At 35.1% G+C, this 16,007-nt stretch overlaps 1 protein-coding gene across 6 annotated transcripts in view; it reads right to left on the bottom strand.

Moving 5' to 3' along the window:
- CWF19L2 (CWF19 like cell cycle control factor 2) overlaps positions 1-16,007 on the bottom strand; it is a 169,387-nt gene that overhangs the window by 54,836 nt on the left and 98,544 nt on the right. For all 6 annotated transcript variants that reach the window (XR_002517188.2, XR_002517190.2, XR_002517189.2 and 3 more), the window contains exons 15-16: positions 5,023-5,178; positions 2,267-2,347 (exon numbers count right to left, since the gene is read on the bottom strand). Coding sequence is in view for 3 of the 6 variants with exons in the window: in XM_021926498.2 (XP_021782190.2) it covers positions 2,267-2,347; positions 5,023-5,178 (237 nt within the window). In the remaining 3 variants the exon portion in view is untranslated. The remainder of the gene's footprint in view (positions 1-2,266; positions 2,348-5,022; positions 5,179-16,007) is intronic.

The following is a 16,007-nucleotide window of genomic DNA, read 5'->3' as shown; positions in this document are numbered from 1 at the left end:
TAAAGTTTTCAAAAAAAGTACGATAAGTTTCTTTCAGAAGTAATAATAATGTTAAAATAACTCAGTATTGTTAACTTCGTGTTCAAAAATATTTTTATTAATTTTTGAAAAGATAATGGAAAGCTTATTAACTAAAAAGTGACCTCCTTTGGAATAATTCTTATATACTCTTCTCATTCTCACTTCCATCCACATAATTATAAAATCTTAAAGCTAATGGGGGCTGGGCACAGTGGCTCACACCTGTATTCCCGGCACTTTGGGAGGGGGAGGCGGGCAGATCACGAGGTCAGGAGTTCAAGATCAGCCTGACCAACATGGTGAAACCCCATCTCTACGAAAAATACAGAAAATAGCCAGGCGTGGTGCTGCACACCTGTACTCCCAGCTACTCGGGAGGCAGAGGCAAGAGAATCACTTGAACCCAGGAGGTGGAGTGATCGTCACTGGGCGACAGAGTGAGACTCCATCTAAAAAAAAAAGGTAAAAGGGATCTCAAGAGGTTATCTGGTTCATCCTTCATTGACAGTGAACCTCAGCTAGTCTCACATATAATACTAAGTGATGCCTTAATAAAGGCAATTGCTGCTATCTTTGAAATGCTTTAAGGTTGAATATACAACTGCCATTTTTACAGGATCTGTGTTTCCTATGTTTCATAATGTTAAGTAAAAATATTAAGACCTCCTGGCTACTTAATACAGGCACTCACTGAGCTTTTAAAAAAGAAACAAATAATAAGTTACTAGATAGTTCACCAGTAAGAAAATGTATATACAATATAGAAAATGAGGACTAATACATCAAATTTTTTCTCCTTTGAAATATTTTCAACCGTCATTAAAATTGTGTTGTGAAAGAATACTTAACAGCAAGAGAAATTATAACATGAGAAGTGAAAAACCTAGCACAAAAGATGTATGTACATTAAATGCCTTTTTCTATAGGCACATAAAGGAGGGAAGTAAACAGTACATTTAGAGTTTCTGTTTTGTTCTACGTTGTTTTTTAATATGTTGTCTGGCCCAATTCACCAGCAGAGAAGAGAAAATGATTATAGACAATGTTTTACCTCTAAAATAAAACCATGTATCTTGAATAATGTAATAAAATGGAATCTTTTGACTGGAATATAATAAGTGTAATAAGGAATCCTATTAGTTATGTGACATGTAACAGGAGTCTGGCTTTCCAAAAGAAGAAATGGGGGAGAAGTATTCCAGAGACACCTATTAGAATAGGGACTGGCAAACTTTTTCTGAAAACGACCACATAATAAAATATTTTAGGCTTTGCAGGTCATACATTCTTTGCAGGGACTACTCAAATCTGCCCTTGTACCATGAAAGCAGCCATAAGCAATACATAAGCAAATGAGTGTGGTTGTGTTCCAATAAAAGTGCATTTACACAAACAGGCAGAAGACTGGGTTTAGAGTGCAGGGCTTGAGTTGCCAACCCCAGGACTAGACTATAAGCTCCATCAAGTCTGGAATCTTTCTGTTTTGTTCCACTATGTACCAAAAGCATCTTGAACAGTGCCTGGTAAATATTAGGCACACAATAAATATTTGTAAATAAACTACTTTTTGAATAGAAAAACAAAAAGGAACCACATTTCTATTAAATCTCTATTCCATTTAATTTGTATTTCTAGAAAAGAGAAAAAATCATTACCAGACATGCTCAACTTATGTGTAACTTGTACATAAAAGTTGATCCACAAATAAAGATTAAACTATGAGGTATGATTAGGCAAGTCTCCAAATGAACCCACAATCTAACTCAGCTACTATTTTATAGTTTTATAGGAACATAATAGTGAACCTTTGTATAAGAAAAAGAAAATGAGTTCCAAATTTAAAATGGAACCTCTAGGAAAATTTTTCTCTCAGTATAATTGCAGAACACTATATTCCAAGAAGGCCCTTCTCACCACTTGTCCCACAGGGGCTAGGAAGCTCACCACAGGAGTTCTCAACGGCAGATTCTAATAGCTGCCATAGCCAATTACAGGGACTACAGTGGCAGAAGGCCAAAGGAATGTTTCAGGAAGAAACATTCATGTGAACAAATAAAAACCCTCTACAAACAAATAAGCATTTTCTAGACCAGGTAGGATAAAAATAACTTCTTCATTTGTGAAATTAGTAATTTTGCCTTCAGTCACTCAACCAAATGGTCCCTTTCTCAACCAAGACATGGAAATTAATAAACATCCTGAGCACTAGGGTAATTTCTTTTACCAGGAAAAAAATGATACTTACAGACTTTCTGATATCCTTGGAAGAGAGATCTATCAACTTCTTGTTCATAGACCACTCTTCATCAGATTCCATTATGGCTTTCTAAGAAACATCCATTTGTTAAGTGAAAAAAGAACATGTAAGAAATAAAAAGAGACAGTTTATAACAAGTAATATAACAAATTAATTATGGGGTATATTATACATAGTAGGCCATTATTCTGAACCGATTAAGGCTTTAATTTTAGATATTTAAAATACGAACTTCTTAAATTTTTAAAATCTTACCGTTAGCCAAAGATAATACTCTTTTACTCATTAACTGTTGTACTAACGAGCTCAACTTTACATGACAATCCTTAATAAGACCAATCAATTTAATATGAAACATAATTTGTGATCATAAATTTCAATCTATAGCACCGCATTCATAAAGATTACTAAATAAATTCATTTAGTTTTACTGCTCTTCTTCCAAAAGGCAACAGAGTAATTTACATGCTTTCTGGCAACCAAGGACTTGAACTATTTCTGCTCATATAATGAAGAAGTAAAAATACAGGAAAAAATGTGCTCTAGAAAATAAAGCCAATTTTTTAAAAGTGCAGGAAGCATAAGTCTATTTCAAACAGATAGCAACTTAACTTTGATTGCATGCAACTAAACGCTTTTATTTACCCCTCACACATTTTAACTTTTTGATGTCAGAATTTATATAACTACAATTTGTCAATTTGTAATTTAAAAAACAAGAATTGTTTTAAATGCAGGGAGAAAATACATATACATGGAATAAGACTTCCTATGCTAAACAATGTAATTACTATTTATGGTAAATAAATATTTAAAAAAAAGAAAAGCCAGAGTGATAAATATAAAATAACCTCATGTTTTTACAGTACTGTTATTAACAAAGCAAATTTTAAAGATAAAATAATAATAAGTTCAATTTAAATAGAACAGATACAGTGTTATTCCCTATTTAAAAGGTACCAGTTGCTTGGGTTGACACTGTAATACATAGCACATTCAATATAAAAGCGTCTTCAATGATCACATAAAAGGTTTAGTGTAGGCCAGGTGTGGTGGCTCATGCCTGTAATCCCAGCACTTTGGGAGGCTGAGGCAGGCAGATCACGAGATCAAGAGATCGAGACCATCCTGGCCAACACGGTGAAACCCCATCTCTACTAAAAATACAAAAATTAGTTGGGCGTAGTGGCACATGCCTGTAGTCCCAGCTACTCAGGAGACTGAGGCAGGAGACTTGCTTGAACCCGGGAGGCAGAAGTTGCAGTGAGCAAAGATCAGGCCACTGCACTCCATCCTGGAGACACAGCAAGACTCTGTCTCAAAAAAAAAAAAAAAAAAAGGTTTAAGTGTGTTAAAGTGATACACCATTCTAAGAGATGACATTTCTGTCATCCCATATGAGCAAAAGTGGCTGCTCTATGTTAGGTCACATTCCTCAAATGACTCTAGTCACAATCATCTAGGACTCTACTGAGGAAGTACAAAATTAAGCACTCTGAAAAGAAAAGTATAATAATCTCTTTTCAACTAAGTTTGGTCAACACAGGACTGGCATGGGTCTTTGGGATTATCTGGCTTATTCTCTTATACCTTAATAGCATAATTTTTCACATCAAATAATCAGGTTGTCTTTAAAGATTTCTAGAAAGAAAGTAGAATTTTACCAATTCATAAATCTTAACAGATTTTATAATTCTTTTTCTTGGAACTTACAGTTCATATTAATAAATTTTATCATTCCATGCTGTCTAAACATTTTATATGCAATCTTCTTATACCAGCTCACAAAACACTACTTTCCTTTATCTTTGGACATGTTGCTATTTCATATATGGTTCTACATTTACACATCTATATTAGTCTATAAATTACAATGTATTCAGGTCAGGATCAAACACATGCTATTTTATAAAAGCTCTCTGAATACCGTAAATGACACTTCGTTGGTTATGAACTCTAGCCATTATCGTATGTCCAAAATTGCATATCATGGTTAGAAATTTTCCTTTTTACAAATAGCATGAAATATTAAATGCTAAAACTTACAGCAATAACTTGCCTCAGCATTGTAATGTGTACTATTTGTTGTTGTTATCTTTGGCTCTAGTGTATTTCAGTAATCAGTTTTCTAGAGTTGTGACTATAATTTTGACTTGAAAGTACCTCAAAGTAAAATAATGATTTCATCTGAGAAATGGGAAATTATTATAAGTTACCATTTGATAGTATATTCATACGCCTAAATAAGCATGCTTTTAAAAAGGTCAAAATCAAAAATTTCTTCTGAGAGAAATTTATACAGCAGAGTATTTTGTGCTTCCATTTCTTTCTTTCTTTTTTTTTTTTTTTTTGAGACAGGGTCTCGCTCTGTTGCCCAGGTTGGAGTGCAGTGGTGCAATCACAGCTTACTGCAGCCTCCACCTCCCAGGTTGAAGTGATTCTCCTGCCTCGGCCTCCCGAGTAGCTGGGATTACAGGTGCCCACCACCATGACCAGTTAATTTTTGTATTTTTAGTGGAGATGGGGTTTTACCATGTTGGCCAGGCTGGTCTTGAACTCCTGACCTCAGGTGATCTGCCCACCTCGGCTTCCCAAGTGAGGCACTGTGCCTGGCCTATTTCATTTCTTTATATAAATTTTGATGTAAGTATATAGGAGAAAAATACATTAATCAAGACAACAATATTTGTAAAATAGCACTGTAGCAAAAAATAAGCATATATGCAAAGACTACTTATAAATACCTTAAAATAGATGGGAGCCATGTCGCCCACTTCCTTGGGGAGAGGAATGCATTCATAAACCATGTGGTACTGTTTCTTCATGCCCATATTAGTTTCCAAAAAGATGCAGTCTAATCCTTTATCTTCAAACATCTTTACCAATGATTTTCTGAACATCTGAAACAAAAGAACTACGTAAAGAAAACACTCAAAGGTGATTCAAAATAACGCATTTTCAAGAGATTTGAAATATGAAAACTTTAATAAAAAAGTACAAATCCCTTTAAAATGAAAAATAAATAAATAGTAATATCTAAACTCTGCAATGTTATAGTTGCTTTACTTTCTAAATCTACTATATAATTTCATATGTTTAAGCAAGATTCTTTTAAAAAACTGAAACCCACTATGTATATATTAGAAATAGTTTCAGTAAAATGAGAGAAAGAAGAGATAAAAATCAAATTTAGGTGGTAAAATATGAAGAACTGCCAGAACAATCATAGGAAAACATCCATAAGCCAAAAGAGGTACTCTGAGCAGATGGGCATCCTTAAACTCAGAAATACATGAGAATTCACTCCCAATTGTTTTCCTATGCTCATAGCATCTGCATTTGTTGGTTCCCTATTTCTGCTGACCCATCACTAATAATCTTGCATATTCAGGTAGTCCTCTATTTTCACATATAATGAGGTCCTATAAAGTATATGAAAGCCAAATACACTAAAGTTGAAAATAGGGTTTTCTCTTCCCAAGGAACTAACCATTATTATACAACTATATACAACTGTACATACACATATAATCAGTTGTCTTTGTGTGTGTGTATTTCACACTCCTAGGCCTAAGGGGCAGCTGTTTGTAGAGGGTGGCTGAACGGAGCTGAGTGGTCCAGGATGTCTGCATGCATTCACATGACACCCCTTATAATACAGGATGGAGCTAGGGATTGAAAGAAAGGGGAGCAGGCTGAAGGCTGGATGCCAGAGCCCAGTTCTGTCCACATCACCATGTCTTACTGTGAACCCCTCAAGGTGTCTAAGAATTCTGGATGGGCGCAGTGGGTAATCCCAGCACTTTGGGAGGCCGAGGTGGGTAGGTCACCTGAGATCAGGAGTTCAAGATCAAGGTGGCTAAGAATTCTAAGCTAAAGTTGGCCTTGTAAGATGTTATGAAAGTATATTCAAGTAGAAAGACAAAATGTATTTTATTTAGATTCGTCAGCTTGATTTATAACTTTTTAATATTTTGTTTAAACATTTTGTTTTGAGGTAATTACAGATCACATGTAGTTAAAAGAAATAATACAGAGAGATTCCATGTACCCTTTACTCAGTTTCCCCAAAGGTAACATCTTATAAAACTATACTATAATATCACAACCAGGATATTGGCACTGATACAGTCAACATTGAGAGCAATTCCAACACCATCCATAAAGATCTTGCCTGTTACCCTTTTATTTCCTCTTCTTCTTTTATTTTTACAGATGTGGTTATGCTGTGTTGCCCAGGCTGAAGTACCAGTGCTATTCACAGGTGCAATCACAGCATACTACAACCTCATAATCAGGCTCAAGCAGTCGCCCCCCATTAGCCACCTGAGTAGCTGGGACTAAAGATGCGTGCCACCATGGCCAGCTCCTGTTACCCTTTTATAGTCACAGTCATTCCACACCCTACCCAGTCCCCATTCCCCCTTCTTCTGCCTTCACCCTTAATGTGTTCCTGGTTTCTTTAATTCTGACATTTCAAGAATGTTACATAAATAGAACCATGTAATCTTTTGAGGTAGGCTTTTTTTTTTCTTCAACTGTTAAATTTTAAGTTCAATGTCACATGTGCAGGATGTGCATGTTTGTTACATAGGTAAACATGTGCCATGGTGGTCTGCTGCACAGATCATCCCATTACCTAGGTATTAAGCCTAGTAACCATCAGCTATTCTTCCTAATGCTCTCCCTCCTCCCACCTCCCACCCACCGACAGGCTCCAGTGTGTGTTGTTCCTCACCACCATGTGTCCAGGTGTTCTCATCATTTAGCTCCCGTTTATAAGTGAGAACATGTGGTGTGTGGTTTTCTGTTCTGGCATAAGCTTGCTGAGGATAATGGCTTCCAACTCCATCCATGTCCCTGCAAAGGACATGATCTCATTCCTTTTTATGGCTGCATACTATTCCATGGTGTATATGTACCACATTTTTTTTAACCAATCTATCATTTATGGGCATTTAGGTTGATTCCATGTGTTTGCTATTGTGAATAGTGCTGCAATGAACATACGTGTGCATGTATCTTTATAACAGAATGAATTATATTCCTCTGGGTATACACCCAGCAATGGAATTGCTGGGTCAAATGGTATTTCTGCCTCTTTGAGGAACTGTCACACTGTTTTCCACAATGGTTGAACAAATTTACACTCCCACAAATAGTGTATAAGCATTCCTTTTTCTCTACAACCTCACCAGCATCTGTTGTTTTTTGACTTTTTAATAGTAGCCATCAGGCTTTTTTCAATCAGCATATTCTCTGGAGATCTACCCAGGTTGTTTCATGTATCAACAATTCATTCTTTTTCATTGCTGAGTGTATTCCTGAAATGGATGTACCCAGTATGTTTAACCATTCACCTTTACAGAATATCTGGGATATTTCCAGTTTTTAGTTATTACAAATAAAGCTGCTATGAATATTTGTGCACAGGTTTTTGGGGAAATATAACTCCATTTCTCTGGAATAAATGCTAAGAAGTGCAAGGGTTCAGTCCTATGATAGTTGCATATTTCATATTTTAAAAAACTGCCAAACTGTTTTCCACAGTGGTCAGACTATTTTACATTTCTACCAACAACAGAAGAGCAATTCTGTTTCTCCATATCCTGGCCAGCATCTGGGGTTGTCAATGTGTTTTATTTGATATTTTGATAGGTCTAATTTATCACTGTGATTTTAATTTGTATTTTCCTAACAGCATTTTTATATGCTTATTTGCCATCTATTAATATATATCCTCTTCGGCAAAATGTTTCTTCATGTCATTTATCCTTTTTTTTTTTTCTGAGACGGAGTCTCGCTCTGTCACCCAGGTTGGAGTGCAGTGGTGCGATCTCAACTCACTGCAGACTTTGCCTCCCAGGTTCAGGTGATTCTCTCACCTTGGCCCCCCGAACAGCTGGGATTACAGGCGTGCACCACCACACCCGGCTAATTTTTGTACTTTTAGTAGAGTCGAGGTTTCGCCATGTTGGCCAGGCTGGTCTCCAACTGCTGACCTGAGGTGATCCACCCGCCTCGAATTCCCAAAGTGCTGGGACTACAGGTGTGAGGCACCGTGCTCGGCCAATTTTCTAACTGGACTGTTTGTTTTCACTGTTTTGACATTCTAGATATAAAAATATTCTTTACATATTCTATATACAAATCCATTATCAGGTATGTGGTTTGCAAATATTTTCTCCTAGTCTATAATTTGTCTTTTCATCTTCATATCAGAGTATTTTGCAGAACAAAAGTTTTTAATTTGACAAAGCTCAATTTATCAATTTTTGTTTCCATGGATTATACTTTTGGTGTCAAGTCAAAGAACTCTGTGTACCCAAGATCTTGACAATTTTATCTTGTTTTTTCCCCAAAAGTTTTATAGTTTTGCACTTTACACTGGAGTGCTGGGCTCCACTATACAACGGAGGGTTGTGTTCCGTTTTGAGTTAATATTTATATAAGGTATGAGGTTTAAGCTGATACTCAGTTTTTGCTATGCATGTCCAATTGCTCCAGCACCATTTACTGAAAAGGCTATCCCTTTTCCACTGAATTGCTTTTGCACCTTTGTCAAATTCAGTTAAGAATATTTGGTTGTGTCTATTTCTGGGTTCTCTATTTGGTTTAATTAATCTATATGTCTATCCCTCCACCAGTATCACATGATCTTGATTACTGTACATATGTAATAATCTTGCTTATTATATATCTCCAGTAATCAGGTAAGGCTGATTCTTGCAACTTTATTCTTCTTGTTCAAAATCGTTTTCACTATTTTGATTCCTTTGCCTTTCCATATAAAGTTTACAATAATTCTATCTATACCTACAAAAAATCTTGCTGGGATTTTGATAAAAATTGTGTTAAACTAGTATATTAATTTGAGAAAGACTGTCATCTTTACTATGTTGACTCTCCTAATCCATAAACATGGTATATCTACATTTACTTTATTTTTGAAATTTCTCTTATCAGTGTTTTGTAGTTTGTAGCATACAAAACATGGACATGTTTTGTTAGATTTGTACCTTAGTCCATCCTCAGTACTTGTGGATTCCATATTTACAAATTTGCCTTCCAAATCAATTCTCATGTCATTTTTGAGATCTTTCACAGGCAACTGCAGAGTGGTGAAACAGTTGAGTCACCTGACATACACATTCCCAACCAAAGTTGAACAAAGCAATGGTCTGCCCTGTTTCAATTCTCAACGTAAACACGTGTGCTCTTCAGGGTCTATTTAGTGCCATATTTCCACATATTTGTGCTTTTTGTTGTTGATTTCTCTATTCAAACTGGACCCTAAGCACATTACTGAAGTGCCATTTGGTGTTCCTTAACACAACACTGTGATGTGATGTGCCTTATGGAGAAAATAAGCTTTAGATAAGCTTCCTTCAGGCAGTCTTTAATCTTTGATTCTGAGAGTTTTTATCATAAATGAGTAGGAATTTCATCAAATGCTGCTTCTTCTTCACTGATTGATATGAACATGGTGGATTATAATGATTTATTACCTAATATTGAAGCAGTCTTGCATACGTGGTATAAGCCCCACTTGGACATAGTGTGTTATTGTTTTTATATATTGCCAAACTCTATTTGCTAATATTTTGTTAATAATTTTTACACCTCTATTCACAAAGGATATTGAGCTGTAGTTATTTTATTTAACTGTCTTGTGCTATGAGGATAACACTAACTCATGGTATCAGAATAATACAAACTCCCAATACGAATGAATTGGAAAGTGTTCTTTCCTCAAGAAATTATATAAAATTCGTGTCAATTCTTTAAAAGTTTCATAAAATTCTCCAATGAAACCATCTGGGTTTGGAGATTTAATTTTTTAGAAGTTTCACATTATGAAGTCCACTCTCTTATTAGTTAAAACATTGTTCAAATTGTCCATTTCATATTGAGTGTGTTGTAACCGTTTGCATTTCAAGGAAATGATCCATTACATCCAGAGTTGTTCATATTATTCCCTTATTATCTTTTTGATGAAAATCTATACTAATACTGTTTTATTTCTGATATTGGCAACTTGTTTTTTCTCAATTTTTTTTCTTTGTTGGTCTTGCTGGAAGTTTATTATCTTTTTTAAAACCCCAACTTTCATTTCATTGATTTTCTCTATGATTTTTCTATTTTCAATTTCATTGATTTCTGCTCTTATCTTTATTATTTCTGTCCTTTTGCTTGCTTTAGATATACTTTGCTCTCCTTTTTCCAGGTTCTTGAGGTGAAGGTTTTTCCTCTTTTCTATAAGTACTTAGTGCTATCAATTTCTCTCTTGGCACTCACTTAGCTGTGCCTCATAAATCTTAACATGTTGTAATTTCACTGTAATTCAATTCGATTATTATTTTTTTAAATTTCTCCTGAAACTTATTTTTAAGCTCTATTGAAATGTATTATTTAATTTCCAAGTATTTGGAAAATTTTCTATTATCATTCTGTTATTAATTTCTAGTTTGATTCCACTGTGGTTAGAGAATGCACTCTGTATGATTTCAATTGTTTTAAATTTGTTGAGGTTAGTTTTGTGGCAAGATAAGAGTCTATGCTCTGAAAAAAATGTTTTCTAATATTGTTGAGTGGAGTGTTATACAAATATTGATTAAATCCTGCTGACTGATGGTTATAGTAGGCTGACTAATGGCCCCCAAAGATATCCAGGTCCTATTTCCAAGAACCTAACAACATTACCATATAAGGCATAAGAGATTTTTCAGATATAATTAAGAATCTTGAGACAGGAAGATTATCCTGGATTGCCTGGGTATATCTTAAATGTAATTAAAAGTTTCTTTATAAGAGGGAGGCAGAGCAAGTTGTGACTAAAGAAGAGGAGAAGGCAATATGATGACAGAAGCAGAGACTGAAATGATGCAGCCACAAGCCAAGAAATGCTGCCATCCCCTAGAAACTAGAAGAGGTAAGGAATAGATTCTCTTCCAGAGTCTCCAGAAGGAACCAGTCTAGTCGATACCTTGATTTTAGCCCTGTAAGACTCATTTGGAAACTGACCTCCAGAATCATAAGAAAATACACTTCTATAGTTTTAAGGCACTAACTCTGTGCTAATTTGTTACAGCAACAACAGGAAACTCATGCAATGGCATTTTTAAGTTCTTTTATATCCTTGATGATTTTCAGTCTGGTTGTTGCATCAATTGTTAAAATGGGGGGAGGTGCTGAAGTCTCTAACAATAATTATGAATTTGTCCATTTTTTCTTTCAGTTGATTCAGTTTTGTTTTACACATTTTGTGCCTCAGTGTTGGCGTATGCACATTTAGGACTGCTATGCCTTCTTGGTGGATTGACCCTTTCACCATTATGTAATGTCTCTCTCTTCTTTGGTAATTTCCTCTGCTCTAAAGTCTACTCTATCTGGCGTAAATGCTTTGTTTTCATTAATGGCTGCATAATATATATATTTCCATCCTTTTATATTATTCTACTTGTGGTATTATTACATTTGAAATGAGTTCTTGCAGACAACATATAGTTGAGCTATGAAATCCCCTCTACCAAACTATCTTTTAACTGATATACTGTTTATTGATACAGTAGAGATATTCTACTTTTATTTTTTTGTTTTCTGTTTGTTCTTTCTATTGTTTTTCTGGTTCCTTTCTCCTGCCTTCTGATGGTTACTTGAACATTTTTAGAATTCCATTTTGATTTATCAGTAGTGTTTCACAGTCTGTCAATTTGTACAGTTTTTAAAGTGGTTCTAAGAGTTGCTTTAAGGCATTGCATATACATACATATACATTTAATTGCAGTCTACTGGGGCCACTTTACCAATGCAAATAAAATATAGACACCTTACTTCCCTTTATGTCCCTTTACTCTCCCTCAGTTAGAATTGTCTTAAATACTTTCTCTACATACATTTGGAAACACATGAGACACCAGGCGCCGTGGTTCACGCTTGTAATCCCAGCAGTTTGGGAGGCCGAGGCAGGCTTATCACCTGAGGTCAGGAGTTCAAGACCAGCCTGGACAACATGGTGAAACCCCGTCTCTACAAAAAATACAAAAATTAGCCAGGTGTGGTGATGCATGCCTGTAGTGCCAGCTACTCAGGAAGCTGAGGCACAAGAATCACTTGAACCCAGAAGGCAGAGGTTGCAGTGAGCCAAGATCATGCCACTGCCCTCCAGCTTGGGTGAGAGTAAGACTCCATCTCAAAAAAAGTTTCTGGGGGCTGCCAGCATTTCTTGGCTGGGGACTGCAAAATTTCAGTCTCTGCTTCTATCATATTAGCTTCTGCCCTTCTTTAGTCAAAACTTCTTTCCTCCTTCCTGATTTTCCAGCATTTTTTCTTTTATCATTTCCTCTCAGATTAAAGAACTTCCTTTAGCTATTCTTTTAGGATAGCTCTGCTGATGACAATTTCTCTTTCCATCACCTAACAATGTCTTGATTTTCTCCCATATTCCTGAAGGATATTTTCACTAGAAACAGAATTCTTGCTTGACAGTTATTTTCTTTCAGCACTTGAGAAATGTGTTACTTCCTTCTGGCCTCCATGGTTTCTAGTGAGAAATATGCTGTCATTCAAATCGTATTTTCCTTATAGCGTTTGTTGTATTTTCCTAATTGCTTGTTGAAGCATTTTTATGAGGGCTGCTTTAAAATCTTTGTCAGATAATTAGGATGTGTCTGTTATCTTGGTGTTGGTGTCTACTGATTACCTTTTCCATCCTAGTTGAGATTGTCTCTATAAGTAATTTTCAATTGAAATCTGAACATTTTGAGAATTAAGAGACTGGATCTTGTTTAAATTTTCCATTTTATACGGCTTTTCCTAATACTGCTCCATCAGAAGAAAGAGAGATACTACCTCATTACTGCCATATGGGGATGGAAGTTCAGGTTCCCAACTTGGCCTCTGTTGACACTCAAAAATGGCAGAGGCGACTCATTACTGCTGGGTAGCAGATGTGAGTTCTAGGTTCCCATTAGGCTTCCACTGATACTATCCTGACTGGGAAGAGGAGGCATGCCTTGTGTCTCCTCCCCACATGGTTTCCACTCATCGATACCTTCACATGCCTAGTGTTACTTGCACACAAAAAAACTAAAAAACAGAATCAAATAGGAAAAAATACAAATTTGGTATTATGACAGCTTTTCAGAATGTCTCTATTTTGTTACTTGTTACTATGCTTACAAACTTTTATTTATTAAAAAAACTTTATTGTTACTTATTTCAATATCTAGTCCTAGAGTGAGAAGATAACCTTATAAACTAGAAAAAGGAAAATTGTTAACAGAGTGGAACTATATATTTGTAACCCAAACTTTTTCAAAGAAAAGATGTACATAGAAAGCAACAGCAATAATAATACATGTTTAAATAATCCAAAAATTACCTCACAAACATCCTTACTTCATGTTTGTTCATACTCCCTTTCTGGCTTAATTATTGGATGACTGTTCTAGATTTATCTGGAGAACAGCGAAGAAGGCAGACTCAAAATGTCATGAATTATAAACAAATACTGAAAAAATACTAAATTAGTGTTGCAAGAATGGTTCTGTATTATAAAATATATAAACCTCATACTAATAGCTCCAAGGAGGATACACACACATTTAAGTACTTCTCCTCTTTCTCTCTCTCTCTATACACATACATATATATAGAACATCTTAATTTACAAATACGAGTTTAATGGAATAATTTGAGTTTGATCAACTCTACCAAAAGCATGATGTTCTCCATACTCAATAAGAAATACACTATATAAAAATATTCATTTTTTAAAAAGTTATGTAACAACTAAACAATGGGGAATTTTTTGTAGTTCCATATCATAAGATAAATCAACTGTTTTATATTTAAGAGAGACATAGAGTTTCCATGTTATGGAGATGACATGAAACTCCCATATTCCTAGCAAAAAACACTTCATTCTTTGGGTAACCACTACTTTCCACATTTCTAACCTACCATTATTCATCTAATTGCCCATTCCTCATTTAGTCAATGCATCCAGACTACAATTTCTTATAATCAGTTTAAGGAAACTATACTGCAGAATGTTGCAGGTCCTTTTGTATCACCACAGTATAAAAAAAATCAAGTACGTATGAATACATACTTTTGACATTAAAATTAAAGTACTCCTTAAAACTATTAATGTTATGTAGGACTGAATTTGGAATATTAATGCTACAATTTAAAGTATAACATGTTTAAATATAAAGTTATCAAGTTATCCCAAGGTAAATGTTATGCGATAGAACAGACCTCATTTATTACTCTCTCCACAGAGTAACACCTCAAAAATGAATTTAAACAATTGTTTAAAAGGCATAAGCTACTTGAACAAAGGAAATGAGAGAAAACACAATGACAAATCAGATCACTCCATAAGAACTGACTTAAATGCTAGAAAGTTGGCTCATACCTTGGGGAGGAGAAAGAAAGTTAGCAGGGACAGCAAAGAAGAAACCCATGCGACACTGCAGAACCTTCAACAGACTCAGGAGTTGGCAGCACCAAGTACTTATGGAAGTGGAGGTGAAGGTGTGGCTAAAAACAGATGACTTAGAGGAAAGCCTATTAAAAAAGCAATCAACATGCCAGATCCCCTCCTCATCATCAGAATGCTATAGGATTATCCTCTGGAAAAAGTAAAACAAAGTAGCTGAGCTAGAAAACCAGACACAGCTGAGAGTTTACAGTCTGAAAACAAGGGTGTTATCAGAAAGATTACTTAATGTCCATACATGTTCAACACTGCCACCTCCAGTCTTCTTCCCCAATTCAGCTCCCAGAACACTGGCAAGCAGGCTTAGATGGCAGGAGATTGAGAGTCTTTTCTGAAGGTCTGGCTATAGCCCCAAGAAAAAGATCTAAAGGTACTAACATTGGCTGTTTCCTAAAGAAATGGCCCCACATATCACTCCACATTGAAGTTCACTGTATGTAAGCATCAGTGATCCTCCTTTATCCCCACCTACCAATTTGGGATATTTTTAAATGGGCTTACAGTGTTTGATTACAGCATATATTCAAGAAAATTTGTAAAAATTGTAACAATAAATTTAGAGGGAACCAAGTTTCACTATATATTTAACAAAACCAGCAATTTGGATCTTATTTAAAATGTGTGATTAGCCAAGTATGCTACGCTGAAACATCTCTGCATTTTGTATTAAATACGAAGTCTAAAACTACATTTAAATATTACTAGATACTAGTGATTTTTAAAACCACTTGAAAGAAGTGGCTCCTGCATTACAACATTTGGCAACAACATTTTGTGCTAAGTCAAATTTTTTTTTAATATATCCAATAAAAGAGGTAAATAATCAAAGATATTCACTAGAGTAGAATTAATTTGAGTTGTACATATTTTGAAAGTAAAATAACAACAACAACAGCAAACTGTACTTCTTCAAGCTAGGATTCAAATATTTCATTAGTTCACTAGCCTACAATAATTTATAACTTCTAACAATTATTTTCCTTTCTCACACAAAAGGAGTTATGACACCATTATCTGCATAAAACAATTTGGCTTTTCCTCTTTCCCAGTTTTCCATAATATATTTGGCTTCCAAAATCTGCTAAACTATAATGTAAACTATACTAGAAACACACCATATATTTTGGCAGAATTAATGAACTACTTGATCTCTTCATTTCTTACAGCACCTAAAATATGATATTCATGTACTCAATATCTGTTAAATTGAATAAAAATCTT

This window comes from Papio anubis, chromosome 12 (genome assembly GCF_008728515.1).
Source record: "Papio anubis isolate 15944 chromosome 12, Panubis1.0, whole genome shotgun sequence".
Lineage (NCBI taxonomy): Eukaryota > Metazoa > Chordata > Mammalia > Primates > Cercopithecidae > Papio > Papio anubis.
The sequence above is the reverse complement of the archived record's forward strand: the minus strand, read 5'-3'. Positions and strand labels throughout refer to the sequence as shown.